Genomic DNA, 27,940 nt, shown 5'->3' with positions numbered 1-27,940 from the left:
TTATTATTGCTTATTGTACAGTGAACAAAAGAAATTGTACAGTTTTGAGGGATTATAAGAAAAAACGTCTGTTGGAGTGGAAATGTCTCCTAGCTCTTTAGTATTAGTGATTGGTTGTGGCCATTACTGCATTAAGATGCATACCATGTGGCAAATCATAGATAAAGACAAGTTCTTGTCATCCCCTATTGGATACTTTCCCAAATTCTATTATACTAGGGCATGCTGTTAAACTAAATGACTGTTTACTTGTAACTTGTTCCAAGAGCCTTAAATCTTTTCAGAGCTGGTATTATTTCTTCACCACTAGGCCATATCCTGCCATTGTTATGTGTAAAGAACACTCTTTGATGTCATCTTAGTAAACCCACACTAAATTTTAAAAAAGGTAGTAGAATTTACGTTGCAAAATTCAGAAATTTAGATCATACGACCCTCTTTTTCTGACACTTACTTTTCAGGGATGGTCAGGGGGAGATTACTCTGTGGGCTGAAATTTCTTATAATTGTTGTCAGCTCAGAGGTTATTATTTTTGCTATAGGAACATTTGCTAGAATTCCATTTGGCCAGTCTTGAGACAAAAACTGTATGTATGTGAAAAGGTGTTTTTCACATTTTCAGATGTTTGTATTAGTGCACAGTTTGTAGTAGCAATGCTGACCACTGGGTTGTGCATTTCCAGGCAAATAATAACTGCCTGGATTAAAAGCCTGAGGTTGGGCCTTACTCCTTCAATTTTTTCTCTTGTTTAATAATGACTCTTAGAGGGATTCCTGTTCACAATGTGGGTATCTGAGTAATTTTGGTAGTACCTAACCTATAACAAAAATACTTTGCACTCCATTTTCAAACATTTACAAACATTAACTAATCCTCAGACCATCCTCAAGGAAACTGAAACAAATAATTTAAATTACTTACACATAAACACAATGAGTGCCTTCCAGTAATGCATTAAGCACTGTAACATTTGTCATCGATAGTTCATTCTCTCTCTCATCTTCTCCTGTTGAGGAGAGTTGGGTGTGCTGTGTCGGATTCTGTTTTGTTTTAAAATGTGCTAACTGCTTTGTGTTTATGTTAGAGAAGACAGGTTGATGAAGGGAGCCTTGCAACTGGAGTGGAAGGTGAGGAGGTTTATAATGGTTCTGTTCCTGTGGGAGTTCATTTCACAGTCTCAGACCAGCCCCTGAGAAAGCTCTGTCTCCTGCACAGATGAGCTTTAGCCTTGTGGTAGCAAGTTTCATTGTGCATGTGGAGTGGAGCTGTTGGCCACAGTTTTCATTCTGGAGCTTTAGATTGTGGCCGTTGAGTTGAAGATAAGGACCTACACCTTGAACTTGACTTGGTATTCTATCGGAAGCCAGTGTAGTGAGGTAAGGACTGGTTTGAGATGCTCATGGTAGCTTATGTTGATGTGTTGCAGCATTCTGTGCTACCTGGAGTTTCCTAAGATCTCATGGTTTCATGGTCACATACATTTCTTTGCTGTAGTTTAGATAGGAGGTGACAAAGACATATATAACAAAGATCAGATCATTGGCTGCTGAATAAGATGGAGTCTCTCAGCCAACCAAAGATGGTAGAAAGCATTAATTATGGATGCTGCTATGTGACAGCTGAGCATCAGCAAAAAATCCAGGAGCACTCCTAAATTATGGACTGAATTGAATAACTGCAGGTGTTCTGTATCCTTCAGCCAGAGGATACCATGCCATGGATGCAAGCCCTTCAAAGTGCTTTCTTCTGCTCCAGCATAAGCTTTGTCTTGCTCAGATTCAGCTTCAGCCAGCTGTTTTTCATCCATGGGCTCATCTCATGCAATCACAGGGCTATCGTAGTGGTAGTGGTATGGTCAGATGAAAGATAGTAGAGCTGTGTATCAGCTGCATATGGCTGGCACTTCAGGCTGTGTTGTCTGGCTAGTTCATCTAGTGGCTACATGTAGATGTAGAATAGGACTGGAGAGAGAATTGATCCTTATAGGACTCCATAAGTGAAGGGTCTAATGGCAATTTCTTATCACTATTCTTTGTGTGCACACCCCACCCCCCCGAAAGGATTTAATCCATTTTAGGGTATTACCCTGGATCTCTGTCACCTCTCGGGCAGGACAGCAGTATTTCATGGCTAACAGTGTTGAATACTGCAGAGAGATCCAGGAGGATGAGAATGGATGCCTACATACCATCTATTGACTGGAGGAGATCACCCCATCAGTATCACTAAAGCTTTTTCCATCCCATGTCTTGGCCTGAATCCAAATTGTACTGGATCAAGGATATTATCTTCAATTAGATGAGCCTGTAATTGGCCTTTGGTCAGTTTCTCTAAGAGCTTGCTCGGAAGTGGAAGTTTTGATACTGTCTGGTAGCTGGCAAGAACTGATGTGTGTAAGAATGCACGTTTCTTCAGTGTTGGTTGGACTATAGCGTGTTTGAAGGAGGAATCCTTTACTGAACAAGGCATCAGCTATTTCCTTCATTAGTGGCACCAGCTGAGTGTCTTTCGTCAGCCAGGAAGGGATTGGGACAGGTTCACAGATCTTGGGTTGAGACTCCTTTAGGATGTCCAGAACTTTTTGAGGAGTGAGTGTACTGAACTCTGTGATTTTAGGGGGCTGTTTCTTGGTCAGAATAGCGGGAGCAGATTCATGCTGTTTGAGAGCCTTCCCATCCGATAAAGTGAGCTGTAGCTCACAAAAGCTTATGCTCAAATAAATTGGTTAGTCTCTAAGGTGCCACTAGTATTCCTTTTCTTTTTTCCAAATGTATGTGATCTTTTCAGCAAAGTAGGCTGATCGTTCTTCCCAGGGCTTGGTGTTGGGTTTTGTTGTGGGCTGCAGGCAGTCAGGATTGATGAAGCAGTTTACCACCTGACTATCTTCCTGAAATGGGATTTGGGAGCTTCAGTGGAGGCTGATAGGAAGGTTCTCTTTGTCTGTAATACAACCTCAGGATAGGTGTGGAGAAATTATTTATGTTTCATCCTGTCTGTTTCAGTCTTTGTTTTCCACCATCTGTGCATGACTTCCTGACCTTCTCTCTTCATCTGGTGCTGGGTGTCAGAAAACCAAGGAAATCTATATAGGTAATGAGGAGGAGGAGCTGCTTGGGGTGTGAGTGTGTTGACAGTCGAGGCTAGTCTATAAACATAAGGATTCACCAGATTGTTGACTTCTCCTCCTGAAGGTGGAGTGGTACTGTTATTTAGCATGCTTTGGAATTTGATGGAATCTAAGGGTATGTCTAACATGCAGTCCGAGGTAATATTGAAGCATGGGTAGGCATACCTGGGGTAGTTTTATTCACGCTAGCACAGCTAAAAATAGCAGTGTAGATGCTGCAGCAGGGACTTCAGCACATCTGTACAAGCACCCTGGGGATCTGTTTGCCTTGCTTGCCAACACTGAAGCCCATGCTGCTATTTATAGCCAAGCTAGTGCTGGTAAACCTTGTGAAGGTTTGACTACCCATGCTGCAGTTACCCTGGGATTGCAGTGTAGATATTCCCTAAGATGCTTCATGGTTGAATCAGAGTCATTAGTCTTTCTTGCTGCCTGGGAGTGGGGAAACCATTGTCCTCTGATTAAATGAAGTTATGGTTTGTCCAAAGGATTGCCTGGGTTATGTTAGCCTCTATATTGACATCTAGTCTAAGACCAAGGTGAAACTGGCTGTGTGGGTTGGACCAGAGCTAACCTGTGAAAGTCCTAGGAGGGCAGTTGGGGAAATGAGTTTACATTTGCCCCTTTGTCAACCTGAATGTTGACATTTCCAGGATGACAAGTCAGGGGTGTTTCACCACCATCATCAGTAAGATATCAGTGAGATCCTTTATGAACCATATACTCTTTGATGGTCTGTGAATGAGCATAAAATCTGTTAGCTGTGTCTCCGGTTTCCACTGTTAGTTAAATGAATTTGAATACCTTACCTGCGGCATCTCCTTTGGATCTGATATTTGAAAAGAAGACTAATGCAGTGCTGCCTGCCTTCTTGACCTCTCTGGACTTGTGATGGGCCATGTAATCTAGGGGGATGAGGTGGGCTAGCACAGAGCTAGCAGTATCATCCAGCTGAGTCTCAGTATTGCTAACTATATTGCATCACTAAATGAGGTCGTGTATTGCTTGTTGTTTGTTGGTGATGGATCTTGCATTGTTCAGCATCAATTTTAGTTCAGATAGATGTGTGCTGCCTTCTTGTGACGTGCACCTAGGTAATTGTCCTGTGCAGTGGACAAGTAGTAGAAGTTTGGTATCCAGTTTCTTATGTCTGCTTTGCTGTTTCCTTGGATAGTTCCTCCCAGTTTCAACTGGAATAGGTGAAATAGTGGATTGTGTAAAGGCACACTCCAAGAGGAATGGCTGTCCAGTTTGCCAAGTGCTACAGGCAGGACAGGTCTGTTGGGCCCTTTCAGAGGCACTATGAACCCCATCTGTTCCTGTGGTGGATGTGCTGGAAGCATGGTGACATAACAGCCATGAAAATTCTGATAATAGTGACAATAATACTTGGTAAGCGTCAGTCGTAGAAAAGGAAGATGTTAATGGCATCCGACATCAATTTCCTAAACATAAACTTCCGTCTTGTCATGACACCCTGTTGCTTTTACCTGCCTTCCGGGGGAGAAGAGGGGAAAGGAGATGGTACTTATAATTCAGTAGTGTGTGGGAGTCACAGCTGTAAAAAAAAATTGTCCTCCAGACCAGAAGATGGGGGTGAAGGCTGGAAGAGTAAGGGCTGAGGCTTTGGGCTCCTTCCCTGTATGGCAGTAGAGCCTTTTGGGAGCCTTAGTATCCAGGGTGGTTCCTGTGCTGAAGTGGAAGGGGGGCAGAGGGTTGGAAAAGAAGTTACAGCCTCACTTTAAAATTTTAGAAAATCTGTCTCATTTTCTGATTCCTTGATTAGAAAACAGGTGCTCCTGGCTTTCACCACTACACTCAATCCACTAGATACTTTTAGAATTGGAGAGTGGTTTGTTTCATGAGTTTTGTGAATTTAACCCAGCAGGATTTTGGCCGCAGGATCAGGCATTGAATCAACCACTGCTGCTTCACACGGAGATTAGGGTTTGTATAAAACCTGACTCTATGAAAAACCTCTGTCCCTTTAGCAGGCCGTCCCTGCTCATCCCACCCCAAAACTCTCCCACACACACCTGAACATTGATTGTCTTCATGGGGACCAGCTTCCTCTCCACCAATATCCTGAGGTGGACTTTCAGGGGACAGTGGGTAGCTGCTACTCAATCAGAGGACGCTCTAGGTAGAGGCACTGCTTCTCTTGATCTTGAGCAGGGTCATCGGAGAATCAAATGGTAGTATGAGTCCCCAACAGAGCAGTGGGAGGCAGGAAACAATTCTGCTCCTGCTGTCAGGGCTGTATAATTTCGTAGGAGCAGGTAGCACCTTGTAATCCTTTCCAAGGTCTTGTAGGGAACTCCTGGTGTGACGGGGTCCCCAGAGTGCAACCTGGACTATGGGACCCTGAGTCTTCCAAACCCACCAATATATAGATATCCACAGGCAGGGACACACTTAACTGTGTTACATGAGTGATCTCCTAGCTGCTCATGAATCATCAATAGAGAGGCTCCAGCCAATTCCCCTCAGCTCCCCAGTCTTATGCACCAGAATTGTATCATCTTGCACTGGTCAGAAGCTGGGCCAGTGTAAGCTCATTACTTGGTTCGCCACTTCTTCATAAGAAAGTAGACATGCACCAGCCTTGTAACATGAGTTGAGATTTCCCAAGTATTTTAGAGAAACTCACTGATAAGGGTAAAACATTAAAATAGTGGTGCATAAGGGAGGCACTTGTACCTTAAAACAGTTCTCTGTGTGGAAGGAGATACGTATTGTAAAAAAATAATCTAGTGCCATGTATCGATGTTGATTTATTGAGTATATGTGGGAAACAATTAGATGAAAATTATATCAGTCAAGTGTAAAAACACTTTGGGCCAAACTCAACTTTCATTTACATCCATGCAAGCATAGTAAACTTAGTGGTGCATGCACACACATGTATCTAAAGGCCAAATTCAGCACATTTTGGCTGCTGCAGAAGTGCAAGGGTAATACATATGAATACAGTGTTGCCTTTACTCAAATTGTAAATAATACCCACTGAAGATGTTTAAATTAATTTAAAATTCAAATACCAAAGCATTGTACTCTTTTGCATCCACTAAGATTGCAAACCCCAAGACTTAGTTTCAGAGATATTTCTGATTTTTCATGGACTGCTTTTTGATTAGGCTCCTTTTAACAAAAGGTAGAGTGCAAATTCAGAGGGCCAAAGGAATGGTTTTCTTCTAGATGTACACTACAGAGACTGTTCTTAGTATTAATTTCTTATCCAGCTGATGGCACTAACTTCTATACTCAAATCAGGAGCTTAGTTGAATACAGCATATTCAGAGTTAAACTATGGCTTAAATTACTTTATTAGAAGATTGACTTTTATGTGAATACAGTTGCTCAGTAATCCTGAGTTGTAAGCTGCACTTGATGTCCTTCTAAAATTCAGTACATTATACTGTATATCTGCATTTATTCAGTGTATATGTCTGTAGGGAGCCAGGGTGGCTCCCCTCCGAAACAGAGGGTAAAGAGCCACCCTCTGGGCCTGAGTGGGCGGGGCCAGACCAAGCTTACGCCACTCCCCAGAAGGGGAGGGGTGGGACAGGAAGTACAAAGGGTGGGGCCCTTTGCCCAGTGAGGAGAGCACCAGGGAGGGAGACAGACACAGGCTGCTCCCTCGCGATCCTGCTGCTGACCCAGGGAGGCCCTGGGCAAGGAGGAACCTGACCGGGAGGAAGGCCTGTGGCAACCAGGACTGCCAGCCGCTGAATACCCAGAGGACCTGGAAGGGCCTGGCGGTAGCCCGGGCCAGCATGAGTCCGACACAGAGGGGGAGCGGGGGTGGCCCGCAGCGGAATACCCGGACGAGCTGGAGGGACCGGAGAGACCCGCTTGAGAGACTGGGTAGGAAGTAGCCCAGGGGCAGAACTGCACCGTGGGGTGGGGGTGTTTGGTCAGTGGGAGCGGGTGGCCCCGCTGACCCAGCGGCGGGACCTTCGCCTCCCGCCACTGTCAGGGCCCTGGGCTAGAAGGCAGTGGAGTTGGGTGGGCCTGAGTTCCCCTATCCAGGCCAGCCTGTCTTGGGTAGTAGAACTGTGTGCTACAAACCCATGCCGGCGCCCCCCTGCCTGCGGGGCGCGCTGCAGACTCGTGCCGGCGCCCCCCTGCCTGCGGGGCGCGCTGCAGACTCGTGCCGGCGCCCCCCTGCCTGCGGGGCGCGCTGCAGACTCGTGCCGGCGCCCCCCTGCCTGCGGGGCGCGCTGCAGACTCGTGCCGGCGCCCCCCTGCCTGCGGGGCGCGCTGCAGACTCGTGCCGGCGCCCCCCTGCCTGCGGGGCGCGCTGCAGACTCCGGCCGGTGCCCCCCTGCCTGCGGGGCGCGCTGCAGACTCCGGCCGGCACACCTTCCCCGCTAATTCCCCAGCGCCCGAAAGGTGTGACTAAGGCCTGCCAGTGGGACCATAGCTCTCCAGCGCTCCCTAGGGGTTCGGAGGACCGACTGAAACCTGTCACAATGTCCAAATAACTTCAAAGCTGTAGACCTCATCCTTAGAGCCCAGGGCTTCCCATCGAACACACTGCTTGCATACCACACTGTGTGCTAGGTAACTCTGCTCAGGTTGCTGATGGCTGTGAAGCAGTTCTGGAAGCCGAAAACATCATTAGCTCCCACTGTCCTAACACATGGTCTCCACAGGAGAGGAGGATTTGGGTGTCAGTGGGTTCTCCCACTCTGGCCTGCATTTTGCATATTGCAGTGAAGAGACCCCTTCCAAAGCTGAGCTTTGCACTGCACCAGAATTGTGCAGCCCCTCCAATCCACTTTCACCCCATGCAGTAAGGAACCTCACTAATTTCTCTGCTCTGGCTCACTTGTAGCCCTGGAAGCAGGATCTGTAGCTATATTTTCTCATCAGTTTAAGGATCCCTGAAATTCATGAGAGTCAGTCCAAAGCCTCTCAGCCGTACTCAGTATTACGCCAATTTGCTGTCACACATTTTTGAAGTTTACTGTCAACCAAACTGGTCATGCACAAGCAGCAGCAGCAGAGCAGACTTGCACTGTTCTGTCAATGTGCCTCAGTTATCCAGTTTGTAAAATGGGTATAGTAATACTTATCCAACTTCCAAAGCACCTTGAGATGCTTGGATGAAACTTTTATAAAATTTAAAAGCATTATGAGGATTATTTAGGGTTGCCAGGCATCTGGTTTTTGACTGGAACACCCAGTCCACTAAAAGTCCGGTCGGCGGGGCTAAGGCAGCTGGCATGTCCAGCTTCTAGGCACAGGGATGGCCATGGGGGCTCCAAGCACTGCTCCCACCCCAAGCACCAGCTCCACAGCTCCCATTGGCCGGGAACTGCGGCCAACGGGAGCTGTGGGCGTGAAGCTGGACATGCTGGCCACTTCCTGGAGCTGCCAGAGGTAAGCACAGCCTGGCCAGAGCCTGCACCCCTAACCCCCTCCCTCACCCCAACCTTCTGCCCGAGCCCTGAGCTCCCTCCCGCACCCAAACTCCCTCCCGGAGCCCTTGTTAAAACCCAATGGCCCCCTTCCTTAGGGGATTCCTTGGGGAGGCAAATTAGCATTGTATGTTGCTAACGCTGTTGCAGGTATTGCAAGGTATTTTGGGAAGGATTAAAGGTATAAGTTAAAAGTAAAAGGTTCCTTTGCAGGTTGCAAGAGGCCAAAAAAAAACCCCTAACCAAAAACCCAGGTTAACTCAACACTTCAGCTCAGTCCGAAGATAAAATGCTGGCTTCAGTCCAAGGCCATGGCACTGGAACAGACTCTATGCAACCCAAAAGCCTGCAGCTGTATCTGTATCTCACCCAACCCTAGCCAACCATTAAAAACAAAACAAAACACAAAACAAACAAAACAGCAAAAAGTGCAAAAACTAGTAAAAATGCAAAGGTCAGCAAATAAAAATATAACAACCCTAAAGCCAATGTGTTTTAAAAAAGCCAAAAAAAGCCTCAAAAGGCCAGTTTAAACTGGTACAGAGAGCATGGGCGACAAAGGTCCCTAAACAAAACACCTCCCAAAAAACCCAAAACTTAAAACCCTCCCAAAAGCTGAAGCAAGTCGGAGATCAACAGCGGACCCTAAATGGCCTGTGCAGGGGACAAAACTCTCGTCTACCCTTCCCCCTCTACTTCTTACATTACACCCAGGCTTGGCCAGCCTCTGGTCGTGCATGTGTGAGTATGAAAGTGGGTTAGGGTGGGGGCACTTAGGCTTCCTTCCTTCCTCCAAGTAACGTGGAAGTGTTCCCAGCACTCACTGCTGTTATTTGCTTAATAAAGCTTTAAAACATAGTCGCCTGGTGTGCTCCTTCACCTCCTCCCCTACAATCCTGTGGCCTCAGCCTGATCACCTGTCGCCTCAGGCAGATTGGTAACATAAATCTGTCACCTCCTCCTGCACCCCAACCCCCTCACCCCAGCCCCACCTGAGAGCCCATATCCCCAGCCAGAGCCCTCATGCCCTCCCACACCCCAACCCCCTCCCCCAGCCTGGAGCCCCCTCCTGCATCCTGAACCCCTCATTTCTGGCCCAGCCCTAGAGCCTGCACCCACACGCAGAGCCCTCATCCCAACCCCCTGCCCCAGCCCAGTGAAAGTGAGTGAGGGTGGGGGAGAGCAAGTGATGGAGGGAGTGGGGATGGAGTGAGCAGGAGGCGGGGCCTCAGGAAGGGGTGGGGTAGGGGTGGGGCCTCAGGGCAGGGGCGGAGTAGGGTGTTCGGTTTTATGTGATTAGAAAGTTGGCAACCCTATGATTATTTGTTTTTTAACTCTTCTCATCCCTCGAATATTTTATGTTGTGGGCAGATCTGCATTCTCTCCCTCCCTCTATAAAGGGAGATGGAAACCTAACAATTTAATGACTCTGCTGTTGATTTGATATCTCCCTACTGCGCAGTTGCAACTAAAATGGATACAATTGTTTCCAGTTCAGTCATTTGATCCAATACAGTGACTATAGTTTTCAATACAGCTTGGTTGCTTCTTTCTAAAGTGAATATTAAGTCACAGGATCTTTGTTGCTACCTCATTCATACGCAGTTGCTTGTTTTCTTTACTTTATTTCTCTGGAGCTTCCCCACTAGTTCTCTTCTCTTATTGGCTCTTACTACTTAATTCTACTTCTCTCCCCCCTCATTTATTCATGGATGTTTTCTTTCATTCAGAATCACTTTCATATTTGGCCACATTTACACTTTTTCATGTTTGCTTATTCTCAAACAGTTGTGTCAGCAGATTTTGTTCACATAAATGCTGGACAAGTAAGAGGGAATTTGCTATTAGTGGTGGAAGTACTGACTCTTGATTTATAAACATTTATATTTTTGTGTTAGTGTTTGCTACTGTTTCAGTCATCCAGTCAGGGAACAGAAACAATACCATATGACTTAGGGGAACCAACCATATATGATGAATAATGACGATCAAACAGTTGAAGATATAGATGAACTGAATCATTCACACGCAACACTTACACTGAAATATGTTTGCATGATGTGTTAATGGGACAATGACAAATACAAATTAGTCAGTTTACAAATAACTCATTGTCAGGGTTCCCTCCCCACTCTGAATTCTAGGGTACAGATGTGGGGACCTGCATGAAAGACCCCCTAAGCTTATTTCTACCAGCTTAGGTTAAAAACTCCCCAACGCACAAATTCTCCCTTGTACCTTGGATTAGGTAATGCTGCAACCACCAAGTGATTTAGACAAACTCAGGGAAAGGACCACTTGGAGTTCCTACTCCCCCCTAATATTCCTTCAAGCCCCCACACCCTCTTTCCTGGGGAGGCTTGAGAATAAACAAAATGAACACAGACCAACCTTGGGTTTTTTTAGGACACTAAAAAAAACCCCAATCAGATTCTGAAAGAAACAGAACATTATTATAAAGAAAAAAGGTAAAAGAAACACCTCTGTAAAATTAGAATGGAAGATAATCTTACAGGGCAATCAGATTAAAACACAGAGGATTCCTTCTGGGAAAAACTTTAAAGTTACAAAAAGAAAACCAGGAATACACCTTCCTCTCAGCACAGAGAAAATCACAAGCCAAAACAAAAATAAGCTAACACATTCCCTTGCTAGTACTTACTAATTCTAATGGAGTTGGATTGCTTGCTTCCTTGATCTGTGTCTGGCAAGCACACAGAATGGAGAGACCAAAACTTCTTCCCCCCCACCACCCCAGATTTGAAAGTATCTTGTCCCCTTATTGGTCCTTTTGGTTAGGTGCCAGTCAGGTTACCTGAGCTTCTTAACCCTTTACAGGTAAAAGGATTTTGTGCCTCTGGCCAGGAGGGATTTTATAGTACTGTATACAGGAAGGTTGTTACCCTTCCCTTTATATGCACAGAAGAAAGGCCCCTGTTTGTAAAATATATCATTCACTAGAAATAGTTCCCCAGCTCTAGTCCCATGTATCTGACTTCATGACTCTGTAAATCTGGCTTTAGCTTGCTCCCAAGGTCAGAAATCTTGGATTTATCCATGATGAAAACTTTTTTTCACCAATGGTTCCCATTTCTTTGTGTCAGAGCTTTCTAGAAAGTTCCTAGAATGTTTAATTATTATGACCCTGCCTCTACGGATTTAAACTGTTCTAATCATGTAAAGGGATGTTAAAATGGGTTTAGATATAATCTACTCCCACTTTAAGGATCTTGTACACTGACAGATGAGTGTGAAGTGGCCTAGGTGTAAATGAGAATTAGGCCCTTCATTTCTGTCACCCATTTCCCTTGCTGCATACTGCAATTCCCTTTATTATAATCTTCCAAACTCCCTACTTTTTAAGCCACAGAAGGTTAAGAATGCTACTGCCTTTTTCCTGTTTCAGGGAGAAAGATCATCCCCATCCATTGCCACTTTAACTGACTTAACAAATTCAAAATTGCCATTATGGTCCCCAGAATCCTCTCCCAGATATCTTTGACCACATTCCCACCTATTCCTCTGCCCACTCACTGCTCCTCTGATCTCTGCCTCAGAGGTTGGGGACCCACATGACCCTCCTGCCACATCTATTTATAACCTCTGTCCTTCCTTCCCTTCAAGACAAAGAATTACTTCCTCCCTTGAAATCTCACCTTAAAATGATCATTTTCTCCTTAATTTATTGTCATCTTTATGCATAAAATATTTTGTGATATTGCGCATTAGTAATGATGAAAACAAAAAACACCTGAACAATGGGATGCCCATATACATCTGAATTAACTCAGTCTTACCAAGCCTGATCCTGATCCTGCAAACATTTATTTATATGGGTGGTCCTGCAGTCATAGAATCATAGAACTGTAGGACTGGAAGGGACTTCTAAAGATCATCTAGTTCTGTTCTTTCCTCCTTCCCTTCACTCGTACTACTAAGACTTCCATCACCGTGCTCCATGATTTTTTTAAAAAAGGTTCCTAAACTTATGGTCCTTCATGCGTATGTAGACACCTAAATAACTTGCCTGATTTTCAGTGTTGCTGAGCACCTGCAGTTTCCAGGATTGTTTATAGCTCAATAATCCAAAATGGCACAGTGTAATAAGGTATTCTTAGCTGTAGTAGATAATGTTGAGTGCTTTTCCATGCAGAAGCTTTGGATTTCCATAAAGTAGCTTTGGAGGAAGCAGTCTCTTGTGGCAAGCAGAATCTTTCTTTCCTAGGAAGTATATAAGCAAGATTATTGTAGAATTCTGCTCATGTATGCTTACTGTTGATTTGACTGAAATTCATATATTTGTCTCCACAGCTAAGCCCATTGTTTAAGGACACTGTCCTGAAGAGAACATTTAACGCTACCTTACAGAATCCTGTTGCAACTCAGATGGACAACACTGTTTGCAAATATGAGGCAGTGCACCCAGGCGCACTTTGTATGTCTGCTTAGGAATTCTTCAGTGGTGAATATGCTTACCTATATTACTAAAAGATTTAAGAGTTCATATTAGGTTGTTACATTTTCTAGTATGTTCTCCAAATTACAAAACATATTAATTTTAACTTTATTTAATATGGGAAAAAACTGGCTTTTTATTCCACATAGTAAAGGAAGTTGGAAATTTGCAAATCTTCCCCTACATATTAATATTTGCACTCAAGAGGGTTGATAGCAATTTTTGAATAAATACTACAGCGGAACACTGTGCTCATAGTTAAAGCAAATTATAATTGTGCCAGGCATAGAAAGGAAAGTTTATTAGCTTTCTACTTCCCAAATAAATATTTCCCTTACTCAGGTGTGAAAGTAAGTTAGAGGACTTACCGGTATGCCGGAGTCCTGAGCAGGGGGCGTGGCCTCAACCGGAGGAGGCAGGGCCTTAAATCCCCGGGCTCTTTAAATCTTGATTTAAAGGGCCAGGGCTCCAGCTGCGGTAGTGGCGGCTGGGAGCCCGGGGCCCTTTAAATCACCCCTGAGCTACCAGCTGCATAGGCGCCTGGGAGCCCTGGGGCTTGGGGGCGATTTAAAGGGCCCAGGGCTCCAGCTGCCGCTACCGCAGTGGAGCTCCGGGCCCTTTAAATCACTGAGGAGCCCTGGGGGCTCCTGGCTGCCACAGCTACCCTGGGGCTCTGGGCTCTGGCAGAGCTTTAAAGGGCCTGGGGCTCCTCTGTAGTAGCAGCTGCCGGAGCCCCGAGCCCTTTAAATCCCCGCCTGAGCCCTGCTGCCCAAGCCCTGGGGTAGCAGTGGCCGGGCTCCATCAGGGATTTAAAGGTCCCTAGGGCTCCAGCCGCCGCTACTGCCCCAGCCCTTTAAATGCCTGCCGGAGCCCCACCCCCACTACCTCAGGGCTTTGGCAGCAGGGCTCTGGCAGGGATTTATAGGGCCGGGGCAGTGGCAGTGGCTGGAGCTCTGGGGCTCTTTAAATCCCTGCCAGAGCCCCCCCACCCCCACCCCAGGGCTCGGGCAGCAGGGCTCAGGCCAGGATTTAAAGGGCCCCGGGGGCAGTAGCAGCAGCTGGAGTTCCGGGGCCCTTTAAATCCCCACCTGAGCTCTGCTGCCTGAGCCCCGGGGTAGTGGCGGCGGGGCTCTGGTGGGGATTTAAAGGGCCCCGGAACAGTAGCGGTGGCTGGAACTCTGGGGCCCTTTAAATCCCCGCCAGAGCCCCGCCGCCGCTACCCCAGGGCTCGGGCAGCAGGGCTCAGGCCAGGATTTAAAGGGCCCAGGGAGGGAGGGGGGCTAGCAGCGGCTGGAGCTCCGGGGCCCTTTAAATCCCAGCTGCAGCCCTGCCGCTGCTACCCCCGGGGTTTAAATTGCCCTCTCGGAAAGCCAGTCCTGGTATGGCGCACCGGCTCTTACCGGTACACTGTACCGGGGCGTACTTTCACCTCTGCCCTTACTTCTTTAGAGAAGACTGTGGAAACTACACATAAATGAAATGTAGGTGGCAGGCTTTTCCTAATACTAACACTGGATTGTACTCTGTTAATGTGATCACTTTTCAATAAAGGATTGTGGCTTTATTGCAAAGTCAGACAGAAATAATTGAGCTCTGACGGGCAAGTTGCTAAATTAAAGGTGAACTTCAGTATAAAACAATGTTAAAATTCAGAAATCTGACTTAAAGATATCTGCAAATGTACAGTGATCACCACTGAAAAGTAAGCATTTACCGACAGCTAACACATGACAGTACCTGAGACAAAGCAGCATTTTTCTATATTTAATATACTTTTATTTTATGTTCCAATATGTTAATGAATTATGACTTTGTCTCTTACCCCATTGTTAACAAGTTATCCAATATTTTGTTATCTCACTAAAAAGCACAACTTCTGAGGCAGAGGTTCTCAAACTCTGGTCTGTGGACCACCAGGAGTCCGTGAGCTCCATTCAGGTGGTCCACAGATGTTCCCTCTAAGGTGCACCCCTGGGTGGCCGCACACGAGAGAATGAAGGGCCACCCACCCAATTAGTGGAGCCGCGCAGGCGTGGCTCCACTAATTAGGTGCCTGGATCTGGAGAAGATGCACATGTAAGGTGAGGTCGTGGCCTTGGGGGGGTGGGAGTGGGGTGAGAAGAGGGGGTGGAATTTGGGATGTGCAGGGCTGTGGCAGCAAGAGAAAGAGGTGGCTTTCCCCAGCTCCAGGGCTGAGGCTGCTTAGGAGAGACAACCTCCTTCCCAGCCTCAGTTCTGTGGCTGCTGTGGCAGGGGAGAGCCCCCCTCCTTCCCACCCCCAGCTCGGGGGCTGCAATGGAGGAGAAAGGGAGAGAGCCCCTCCTTCCCTGCTTCCGCTCGGGGGCTGCCACGGCGGGGGAGAGAGGGCACATCCATCGCATTAGAAAGGTAAGGCTACTGATATTAAACTATTAATTAACTTAAGAACATAAGAATGGCCCTACTGTGTCAGACCAAAGGTCCATCTAGCCCAGTATCCTGTCTTCTGACAGTGGCCAGTGCCAGGTGCCCCAGAGGGAATGAACAGAACAGGTAATCATCAAGTGATCTGCCCCCTGTCACTCATTCCCAGCCTCTGGCGAGTTGTATGCTTTTATTTGTAGAACAAAAAAAGTAAATTATTATTATTTTTTTTATATAGTGCTTTTATCCAAAGCGCTTTACAATAGTTAGCTAACGGTACAAACAACATTTGGAAAGATCCTTAAGTGGTCCACCGAGACCCTCAGCAGTTTTCAAGTGGGTCACTAAAAAAAAGTTTGAGATCCACTGTTCTAAGGGTATGTCAGGCCTCTACCCTATTAGAATCCCATGGGGAAGAAAGACTATGTAGGTCTGCATTCTTTCAGATGTACTTTTAAACAATGGAGTTTGGACTTATTATAGAGAAGATGTCATGTAAGCATCTTCCCTTCATCTAAACAGGGTTTCAAAATATTTCCTTTGGGTACTTAGTTAACACAGCAAATGTTAAAACTGAGATTTTCCTTCCTTTTATAGCTGCACTGTCAGAACCAGGCTATGCTGAACTGTCTCTCATCTTCTCCTTAATAGAGAGATCTGTGCAAAATATCTCCATCCAATGTCAGTGATTCAAACTGAGACAGGAATTAAAGTTTTGTTTCTGTGACCAGCCCACAAATGTTCAGTGAACATGGGGTAAAGTTAGCACAGCTGGCATACTGGTGAACCTCCCTTCCCCCAAACTGATGTTTCTTGTTTTCTCTCACTAACAAATCCCAGGGTCCCCTCACCCTCTGAAGATACCTAAGGAAAGAAAATGAGGTCCTGGGGCTTGTTAGAAGAGACATCAGAGGAAAGGGGGCTACCTATAGGGTTAACACCTTGAAAGTTCAAGTTAATCAGAACCAAACCTCCAAGCAAACCTGAAACACTTCCAAGTTTTCAAACCAAACCATAGGATTTGGTTCATCATCCCCTTTGTGAACTAAACTTCCATGGTTCATCGAGCCCTAGTCTTCCTACACTGCATTATCGCATGCATGCCTACAAGATAGAACATGATGCAACAGTCATATTGTGTGGCAGCTAAGTTTTAAAGGGCTGCCTATGCACTCCACTATTTTTGGACTGGACAGTCAACCATGACTAGACATTGTAAATGAAGAAGACATATATCCACATAGCATACCCCAAACAGCTCATGCTATGATGATTCATTAGTTGCCTAGCGTAGTGTGATGTGTCTCTTAAAGCAACTTGACGCAATAGAATTTTATGTTTCTAATAAGCTGGAGAAAGTTTGAAAGGATTCCTTTAGTTAAGGTTTAGGAGAGTCAGACTCAGTGAACCAGATTTTTCTTCTTTTCTGTTTCACACAGGCACAATCCAGCATTAGTGTCTATTAATGAGTGAATCAAGCTGAAAGTTCTCTTCCAAAGGAGTGCCTACATTTTAATGATGTCCTCCATCAGCTGCTCAAAGGAACATGATTGCTCTTATAACCTCCAGAGATACTAAAGCTGTTCTTGCAAGAGATCTTATTTAATTTCCCCCTCCTCTGTACTTTTTCCTTATTACCAGACATCTGTTCCAGTTATTTAACTCATGAAGAGCTGACTGTCCTCTTTTTAAAGTACAACCACAAATAAAAATCTGAGATGAAATATTTGTTTCCTTTTGTCTTTTTTCTCCCTAGTCTCTTCTTTGCCAGGCACCAGAGAAGGCACCAAACTACAAAACGCTAGGCAATGTGAAACAAAAATAAAGGTGATGGCTGAGTTTTTGTTGCCTGTCCTCATCAGGATGAATTAACTTACAGCCTGATTGAGCCAACATGGCTGAAACCCCCACCACAAACAGAGAAAGGGGGAAGGATAAATCAGTGAGGCTCCCTTCAAGGCTGCTTTTCCTCAGAATATTTAAATGGGTGAAAGATTTGCCCCTCCTTTCCACATAAGAAGTGGAGAGGCTGGTCCCTGATCCTCACAGATCCCTTAAGATATGCACAGATCTCAGAGAACCCTATGAGATACAGAGACTTCTACATGAGACCCTGTACCTTTGCTGTTTCTCAGCTCCCACCTGTTCTCCTCTGGATTGACCTGTCCTGACAAGGTTTCTCCTCTCAGCAGCTGCCTCTGGACACAGAGCGGGCTGTTCAATCTCAGAGTGCTTTACTCCTGATTGGATGTCTTATGTGGTTGAGACGGGGAAGGATGTTCATTCTGCCCTGCCCTCTGTCCACATGCAGAATTGATCTCTGTTGGTGGAGGAATAGAGAGGATCGTGGTGTAGAAGAAGATGATTCCTACTCATGCCACTGAATGGATCTACACACAGAGCTCTCCTCTGTGCATGGATCAAAGGGGCATGACCAGACCTTTTGTTCATTTTTTAGTTATTCCTTAGTTCTTAGTTATTTCTTCTTATCAGTTATCGAGGACTGATTGCTTATTGCTCCTGAAAAAATGTATTCTGGTTTATGAAAGAGTTTATAAGCCTTGCAGATTATGACATAGCAGACCTTTACATCATGTCATTCCAAGTAGCATCGTGTACTTTTCCCCACTTCAGTTCTGACATAATTGTAGTAACCTGTGCCTCACTAAACTTATTAGTGCTTTGTACAATTTAAAAGTGAGGAGCCAAGCTTTAGATGGCCTTAAAGTGTAGTGTTTGCATTCTGGGAGTTCTCGAGATAGTGGCTGCTAAAATCATTTTGGAATTCAAGTAAGAACAAAAAGTATTATGGTAATCAGAATGACATAGTTTCAAGATATATATCTCACAAAGTTCCAGAGTTGGAAAATCTTGCAGTTATGTCATTGGCAAAGCCTATGAAAGCTACCAAACATTTGTTTCCAATTCTGTCAGTTTGCAAGATATTAGACCTTTAAACTGCTATTGGTCCTTGCGTCTCGCAATGTTTGATTGGCACCTTTGCAAGTCTTAATGTTGCAAGTCCCAAACCTCAGATGTGAGAAATTTTCAATTTCTGATTCAGAGAATGCTAAAAACTACCATCTCAAACAACTATTATTGTTATTTATATTGCAGTAGCAAGGAAGCGAGGATATTAAATATTTAGTGGGAAAACAGACATACAATAACTCACACACTGTGCAGTATTTTTCTTTTCCATATATAGCATCTGGAGAAAGCACTTGAGAATATACTTCATGGAATACTCTGATGGGATGACCTAGATAATGTAACTTAATAGGCCTTTTCTGTCTCTGTTGTCTGTGATACCCCTCCTTAGGGGTTTTGAAAGCATATGGATGAACAATTAGAAGTAAAAATTAAAAAGACCCACCATGAAAAAGACCCAAAGTCTCCCAAAATGAAACACACCCATAAACTGGTTGGTAATTGCTTAAACCTGATATTTAAATGGTCTCTCAGTAGCTACTGACATGGACACTGTAACAGTGGGATAGAACCAGGAAAGGGATGAAAACCCTGATCATTAAAGGGATCTTGAAAATGGAAAACATGTTCACCCCTTAATTCTAACTAGTACTGTAGAGTGCAGACTTAAAACTGATTTCATGTGGGTGCTATCTAGATGCAAACTGCTGGTCTTAGCAACACACTGGATGCTAACAACCAATTAAAAAGCATTCTGCAACATATCATTGCTATATTCAGCAATAAAGTGCCTTAAATTCACGGTAACCATTGAGAAATCGTTTTTATTACAACTTAATAAAGACAGTGCCTAGCTACTAGATGACATCCTATTATAGACTCATTCGCAGCAATATTAGCAGTACAAAATTCACAGAGCAGCATGATTCATGACCTCCTGCATTCAACCAGCCCTTTCAAAATGGAAACAAAAATCTGCAGTCAAGGAAACATATTTTCAAAGTTGTACTTTAAAAATGAAGCATTAAAGAAATAAAAAGGTTTTTTTTCTCTGGCCTTAAGCAAACATGAAAAGCTTTATAAAGATGATCTCCGTGTATATGAGATAAATGACCAAAATCCAGTAAAGCACAGCCTTCTACCTCCTTCTTTTAGCCATAGATATTATGGCCAAAATGTTCGACCGTAACTACTAATTTGGGGGTGACTCACTTTTTGCGTGTCCAACTTGAGATGCCCTGGGCTTGATGTTCAAAAGTGCTGAGCACACAAAACTCCTGTTGTAATTATATGTATTATACCGAACACATTATTCAAGGGATTTCTTCTGTAAAAAAGTTTCTTAGGACCGCAACTGCCATTAACACGAATGGTGGAGTCTAGCTTTCTGATCATGTGAGTGGGAAGTATTGTAGTAAAAAAAATCCATAAAAAGAGGGATTGTGACATTGCTAAGTGGCACTAAATGGAATGGTACCAACATCCCATTTATTTTAATAAGAGTTGGTCTCATCACATAAAATGTTGGGGGAAATTAACTACTGTGCACAATTAGCAGCTAACTTTAAAACTTAAATATCTTGGTTAGTTCTACTTTTCTTTTTAAATACCCAAAATGCATCTAGAATGGTAACACCCAGCTTGCACTACTGGTGTGTTTCACCATGAGGCATGAGCTGTGGCCAGTAATTCTCCTCTTGACTGTGGTACAGTCACCTCTTTTGAGAGCTCAAAATGCGGCAATGCATAGAGACACATTTCCAAAGGATATCTTGAAAAATTTGTTTGTGCATGAAATTACACATCGGAAGCCACATTTGTCTTATGCAGCCCGAGGGTTGCTGGGGAATGTGTAAATGTGTGTGTGTGTCTGTCTGCCTGTTGGGAGGGAAGCAGACATAGAGTACACGGGTGTGATGCCCTGAGGCATTCCACATGTGCATGGCAAATGCAGCCAAGTTGTCTCCATGCTTGCCAGTGTACTATTTTTCCCTCTGATGTAGGATTTTCCAATAATTTAAGCATATATTTTCACTTATGCATTCTCTTGGATTTGAGTTGTGTTGGCCTCATTGTTACTGTTGTTTTCATATGTTAATGTTCAGTTTCTTTAACGGGTTTTGTTCTTGGTTGATTGGGTTTAGTTAATTTATAAGGTATATAGGTGTAAATGTTGCTATGGATTTTCAATGGGCCTTCATTTTTGTGGATATAAACGCTACATTTGGGTATCTGACTATGCCATTCTGCCTGCAATTCAGTTTAGAGATCTGAATGTTAGCATTTGTGTTTTCAGTTGATTGGGTGCACAAACAGAAGCAAGGTTTAAAAATCAGGCCCAAATGCGTCAAGAAATGCTACTGAGATGTTTAATACTGTAAAAATTTGTTTTTAACTGCTGCTGTTAGGTTGTTCACCTTCAAATTCACTTTTAAATATGGTTTATTTTTGTCTGATCCTTGGAACTTTGTTGCCACAACTGAGATAGACAATCACTTGTGACTTTTGTAAATGAGCAAGGGAATGTGTCTGTAGGTTTCTAAAATTATGTATCAAAACATTTTGGGCAAATCTGGGGATCCTGAAAATGCCGGGTTGAAACTGACCTCAAGAAAATTGACCTGAAAATGACCTCAAGAAAGTATCTCTGTGGCGTGAGGGGGTTATTAGCTCCGGCTCCCGGACCATTCAGCCCTTGGGTTCTGTCATGAGGCTGCCAAAGGTAGAGTCTATTGTATTGGTGGATCTTGTGCTATGGATCCTTGTCAACTGGATAGACATCACCAAATCATTTCAGCAAGGCCACTGAACAGCAATCAAATAGCAATATGCACTGCTGTTGTAGCTGTGTTGATCCCAGGATATTAGAGAGACAAAGTGGGTGAGGTAATATCTTTTATTGGACCGACTTCTGCTGATAAGAGAGACAAGCTTTAGAGCACAGAGCTGCTTCATCTTCTAATATCCTGGGACCAACATGGCTACAACGACCCTGCATGCATTTTAATCCATTTAATATGTGGCATGTTAATTTTATATCTTTCTAGTTTTTTAATCAAAATATCATGTGGTACCAAGTGAAATGCCTTACAGATGTCTAATTATATTTGTCAAGACTATTAACTGTATCAACTAAACTTGTAATCTCATCAAAAAAAGATATTATATCAAGTTAGTTTGACAGGATCCAATTCCCATAAATCCATGTTTATTGGCATTAATTTTATTACCCTCCTTTAATTCTTTAATTGAGTCCCATATCAGCTGTTCCACTGTTTTGCCCAGGATCAATGTCAGACTGACAGGTGATAATTACCCAGGTCATAGTGTTTACTGTTTTTTAATTATTGGCACAACATTCGCTTCCGTCCAGTCTTCTGGAACTTCCCACTGTTCTAAGACTGAATGAAAATTAATAGTCTAGTGAGCTCCTCAGCCAGCTCTTTTAAAACTCTTGGATGAAAGTTATTCACACCTGCTGATTTAAAAATGTCTACCTTTAGTAGCTGCTGTTTAACATCCACCTGAGATCCTAGTAGAATGGAAAGAGAGTTATATGATATGAATACATCATCTGTTTTTCCCAAATACAGAATAGAAATATTTATTGACCAGAAATATATACTGACCATGCCTTTTGTGCATTGTTATTGATAATTCTACCATTTGAATCTAGTCATGGATCAGTGCCATTGTTAGGCTTCTTTTTGTTCCTAATATACTTAAAATAACTCTTTAACACTGCTGGCCCATAGGTTTCTCTTTGTGTCACTTTGCTTTCCTTATCAATTTTCCACAATTCCCAGCTTCTGATTTATATTCATTACTATCAACTTCTCCTTTCTTTAAATTATTTATTTTTTTATAGCTGCCTTCAATCCCTCTCTAAACCAGGAGCATTTTAAAACCAATACAGTCTTTTCCCTTGATTGTGGCTTTTTGGGCATCTAGTAAAGTGTTCTTAAACATTTCCCAGTTATCATTTTCATTTTTCTGATTAAACTCTTTCTCCCAGCTGATATGGCTAATAATTGTTTTCAACTTCGTAAAGTTGGCCCTTTTAAAGCACCAAGTATATATTCTGGAATGTATTCTGTTTGCATATCACAAATTTGAACAAGTCACGATCACTTGTAACGAAGTTACTGTTAATTTTTAGTTCTGTAATCAGTTCCTCTTTATCTGTCAAGACAAGGTCTAATATCGAATTCCTCCATGTTGGCTGTAACACTTTTTGCATTAGGAAATTGTCATCTGTAATATTTAGAAATTCCAAGGACATTTTGTTTTAATACTGGCAGCATGAAACCTCCAGCATATGTCACTCAGATTGAAGTCCCACGTGATCACACACATTTTTTCCCTTACCCATTATAGATAGGTGTGTAAGGAGCCAGTCATCCTGTTCCCTACTGTGATCTGGTGATCTGTAGCAGACCCCAACCAATACCTCATCTTTTGCTTTATTTGTTAGGACATTGATCCATAGATCATCAAGATCATTTTCCTCTGAATGCATCAGTCACTCACAAACAGGCAATTCTATTTTTTTTTAAAGAGAGTGCCACTCCCCCGGTTGATCCTTCCTAAATAGGTTATAACCATTGATTTTAACATTTCAATCATGGGGATCATCCCACCAGGTTTCAGTAATACCAACTAAATAAAATTTATGCTCATAAATGAGCAATTCTAATTCCTCTTGTCTGTTACCCAGGCTCCTAGCATTGGTGTTTAGGCAATTAAAGAATTTCTTTTCCTCATGTCCTTGAAGCAGTTCCCTATAGCTCCAGCTTCCTAACTCCACTAGGCAAGCAGGATGGACTGGTCCTTCGCCACTACTGCAGCCGTGACCTCTTTGGGGCAAGAAGCACCAAAAAGTAGATTGGGCAGCTTAACAGCCTAGCATTTGCTTGGATGGTAAGTCTGGCTGTCTTCTATACAGGTACAGTGCAGGACTGTACCTTCCCTCTCACCTGCACACTTAGATCAGGGAAACCACATTTTATACCTATGTGTATGCAGTGGGCACACACAAACCCAGCATTGTTCGTACAGATATATTTTCAAGAACAACTGAGGCTCTGTCTTGTGAAAATTGGACCCTGTGGTGCTACTGCAAAAAAGAACTATCAGCTGCATCAATGGGTGTGGGTCTTTTGAATGACATTTTTAAGCAGATACATCCTGGCTGGTCATTAAAGATCCAAAGGTTCTCCACACTGGTGTGCAGTATTCTGTGCACTGGCTGGATACCATCCTCTCACCCCTCTGAGGCTGCATTTCAGTGTTTGCTGCAAGCAAATAGGTGGGGTGGAATGATTCTGATTATAACTCTGTGCCTACCCCCGTAAGTTATAACTGCTGCAGAATTTCTGTTTTTGCTTCCCAAATTTCAGCTAGTTTTAGTTCAGAGCTTTGTGTCCTTTCATTCTCCAACCAAACTAATAATAATAATTAAGAATAATTAATGTTTGAATTGGAATCTAACTTATGAGTTTTAAAGGTCTAAAATTTAAAGATAAAAACATTCTTCACCCTTAATGTCTCGTCCTTGTCACAAACGCCTGTGCTGTTCTCTGTGACTAGGGCTCTAAGAAGTGACATACAGGGTCAAACAGGTCAGAGCAGCAGTAAATAAGACATAAACTCCATCGGTGACTGTAAGGGCTTGTCCACACTTGAAATGCTACAGCGGCATAGCTCCACCGCTGCAGCGCTTGAGTGTAGACACTTCCTATGCCGACATGCGGGGTTCTCCTGTCAGTACTGGTAGCCCTCGGCCAAGCCCTGTCTGCACTGGGGATGAGGTCGGCTTACCTGTGCGGCTCAGGGGTGGGGATGTTTGACTCAGTCCCATGGTAAGCGTGGCCACGGGAAGGCTCTCTGATCACTTGAGCAACATCCAGCAACTTTTTGGCCCATGCTTGAGGTTTTGAGGGCCAAATCCGTCTCTGTTTCTCGGGGCAGGGTTTTTAACTTCCTGCCCTTACTTAGCACCAATTTAAGTCTTCGCCGAGGGCGACAGAAAAGCTTCACTGGTTCCTTTGCAAACAAAACTGAGTCAGAGGGTTTTTGCCTTCTTTAAGGGCAGGCTGCTTTCTTTAAAAAAGGGAAGCGCTGCTCTCTAGCCGCTTGCTGCACAATGGCTGATTTTTAAATCCCGGCCACAGTATGGCATGGGCCACCCTATTCTGGTGGCTGTATGGGCTAAATTACAGAGTGACTGTTCTTTTTCCATCTCTTATTCTACATGCAAGATGCACCTTAAAATGCTCGGACCTATTCTCTGTTGCCCAGCACCTTGGGCGGACCTTTACACCAGTGCAAAGTGGGTGTGATACGCTACTAGACTGATCAGTTAGCACTCTCCGTCCACCCTATGCTGGGGTAAAGGATTAGACAACGTGCAGAGCAGCAGTCAATCAAATCCACATTTGGCAGCAGTTAAGAGTTGAAGCTGGTTTTGCTGGGGAAAAATAATGAAAACAAATGGCGCCTATTCTGCCAGTGCTTGTCGAAGGCTCTAGCCTGAAGCAATACAAAAAGGCCAAAGTAGTAAAAATAAAAAATCAGGACGTCTTATGGAACAGCCAGGCTGACCTTGTAACATAGCGACTGTAAATGTGGTTGAGCTTTGCACGGACTTTCAAGGGCTCTTTCTGAACCTTCCATTCTTAGTATTTGGCCAGTCCACAGAAGAGAGGATTACAGCTCTTTAGTTTTTGTTCTGAGTTTCTGACAAAAAGCCTGGGTGGTTGTTTTAAAGGTAATCCCTGAGGACTTATCTTTGGCCTGCAGCTAGCACAGGCTGTTGCTGAGCAAGGGAGCAGCTAGGATATGTAAAACGTATTCACTTAGATACTGACAGGCTGCAGTTAACTCTGACCTCATGATTAACTGGAGAAAGGAGGGGAGGGGGAATTTTCAATCACTGCACCGGAGTTACATGCAGAAATCCTGTTAGAAATAACAGGATTTGAGCCTGTACATTTCACACATCACTTTGAAATTGCCCCCATTTAATGTCTTATGCTAACATCATCAAACCACTGTGTTAGTACATATAAAATAAAATAATATTTATGTCACTCTTTATTCCACATGAAATTGTGTGTGAAGATGAGTTTATTTGAGCCTGGGCTTCCTTTGATTTCATTTCAGAAGCATCTAGATTCAGTGGGGATTAAAAATTCAAATCCCCCACTCACGTCTTAACCTCCTTTGCTTCTTGTGAGTTTTTTCTTCAGCAAAATGTCACGGTGTAAACTGTGGTGATAAAAGCAGCAGCTCCAGGTGCTCTATGTATGTGTTGGAAGCACTAATGAAGGAGAGAAAGTTTGTTTATCTTTGTTTGGTCTGGAAATCTAGTGTGTGGCCTCGATTCTTGACATAGAGTGGTCAAGATGACCAAAGAAATACTATAACTTGAAAGTCAGTCAAGAAACAATCTTAGCAATGCAGAATGTTAACATGATTGGACACTGCATGATTTTCAGCACCTCTTAGCAGAGTCCATATGAGAGAAAGGAGGGGTTGCTTTAGAATGGGTTTGAATTCTAGGGGCAGAAACAATACATTGGATCCTAGCACCCCTGAACTTGAGGGGAGTTCAGATCTAGGTTTTACAGTTCATGCCCATCTCTGTTGAACTGGTAAGTGTACATTTAGTCTCAATTTAGGCTGTAATTGACGTGTATTCATCTCACATTTATCCATATCACCTCTGCTTTAGTACGCCTCCTGCCAGTAACCTAATTGGATAACTCCAAGTTTACATAATGGATACTTACACTAATTGAAAAATGACTATTATTAATCCCCAAATTACCTGTCAGATTCACAAGTCAGTAGATTGGCCAGGTCTAGTATCCTTTTCTTTTTTTGTCACAGCACAGCACAGCACAGCACAGTGTGTGTGTGTGTATATATATATATATATATTTCTATGCATTTTACTATGTTTCAGATGGAAGTGTCTATATTATGCTCCTACTGGTCTTAACACCTGCAGACAGAAGGCAATAACATTCTTATGTCTTGTGTACCAAGCTGTCTGTGAATTCTGAGGGCTTCCAGTGGGAGCTACAGCTGCTTGGCCCTTCTCAAAATCAGCTCCATTATCCATAATTTGTCACAGAAACAGGGTAAAGATGCCTGCAGATAATGGGCATAACCAGGGAATACTAAAAATATTCCAGGTGCCCTTGGAAAGCTCCTGAACTCAAATGGAGTCATTAAACCCTGATTGTACAGCACTAAATACATTTACTAAGCAACCGTAGTTTATTGGTTTGAGTACAACTGATTTTACATACAGGCATAGATAATTCTCCTTGTATTCTCTAGAGGCCTCCATGGGCACCTTTTTCCAGAAGTTTCCAGAACTCTGAGGGGCCATGCCATGTCTCTCATGTACAGAGGCAACACACTCAAAGAATTCCAGCTATTAGTAAGTAAATCTCTTTATAACTCTAGTTTTCTCCAGGCTATTATTCAGGGAGCACCATTAAAATAATAATGTAATAGCAAGATCAGTATTGCTTATTTTCCATTATGTCCTTTATTTTGAACACAAGAATGGGATTTTCAGTTATGCCATTTTGGTTTTTGCTCCAGTTATGTAGCGAAGTGCTGCTATAATGAGTTTAATTAAGCGAAAATGGATGTTAGAGTACAACGTTACAAAAGGTTTCTATGCACTGATACATCATAATTAAATGTATTTAGTGTAATAGCAGGAGTCATTTACAATCAAGTTGCTCACAACAAATGTTAATTGTTGCCTTAAATGACAAGCTCTTTCAATTAAAAGGAAAATGAACCTAAAGCCCAGTTTAGCAAACCACCAGGACATTTACTGTGAAAAGGAATGTCATGTAGTTTATTCACCAGGAGCTATTCAAATCAGGTGAAAATACCAGTTGGGGTGGCTGGATGGGATTTGAATGTGCCTTATTCTGATGTGAAATTATTACTGGTGCTTTGGTGAAATGTATGTACGATTAGGGCAGTGACATCTAAATGTGTAAAAGGGCAGTGACATAAAATGTGTAAAAGATGCCCAAGGGAAAGCCCCACTGTTTACCTGTACAGGACAAAGCACTCAGAATTATAATATAGACTAGAATAAGCCTGCACGGGACAAGGGGAAGACCAGATGATTTAGGGCTGTGTCGTGTACATCTTAAGTATGCTGGTGAGTGCTTACACTGAAGTCAATAGGACTATTATTCGTGTAAGTAGGTGACACAATGTTGCTTCTAATGAGCCCCATTTTAAAAATGCTGAGACCCATTTGTAGTCACAGCAATTGTGAGCTACATGTCCCTCCAAGCTGTGTGCATGAAAATAGTATCTCGTGCAAGCAAAAGGGTATTTGTACAGGAACAAATGTGCTCACATGTTTACACAAATCTGCTCCCTTTGCTTTCTGTAGAAGTGGCCCAGCAAGCTCTTGAGGGCAGGATCTATATATCCCTGTGTGCTTGGACAGCGTCCATCACATGCTGGGCACTGACATAATATATATAAATAATAATAATAGTTCCTTTCCGGCTCTAGTTGTTATGATTCTATGGAAGACAATTGCACTT

General features: G+C 43.5%; 1 protein-coding gene across 3 annotated transcripts in view; it reads left to right on the top strand.

Annotated features, from left to right (window-relative positions):
- STPG2 (sperm tail PG-rich repeat containing 2) overlaps positions 1 to 17,123 on the top strand; it is a 431,616-nt gene extending 414,493 nt beyond the window's left edge. For 2 of the 3 annotated variants that reach the window (XM_074950652.1, XM_074950649.1), the window contains 2 exons: positions 12,866 to 12,989; positions 16,853 to 17,123. In XM_074950652.1, coding sequence (XP_074806753.1) covers positions 12,866 to 12,989; positions 16,853 to 16,869 — 141 coding nt within the window. In that variant the 3' untranslated portion in view covers positions 16,870 to 17,123. Of the gene's footprint in view, positions 1 to 12,865; positions 13,017 to 16,852 lie in introns of all 3 variants that reach the window. The other variant, XM_074950650.1, reaches the window with a different exon arrangement.
- Positions 17,124 to 27,940: the final 10,817 nt, after the last annotated feature.

The sequence above is a fragment of the Natator depressus genome, chromosome 4 (assembly GCF_965152275.1).
Source record: "Natator depressus isolate rNatDep1 chromosome 4, rNatDep2.hap1, whole genome shotgun sequence".
Classification (NCBI taxonomy): Eukaryota; Metazoa; Chordata; order Testudines; family Cheloniidae; genus Natator; species Natator depressus.
Note: the sequence above shows the minus strand (reverse complement) of the source record. Positions and strands in the feature narration are given on the sequence as shown.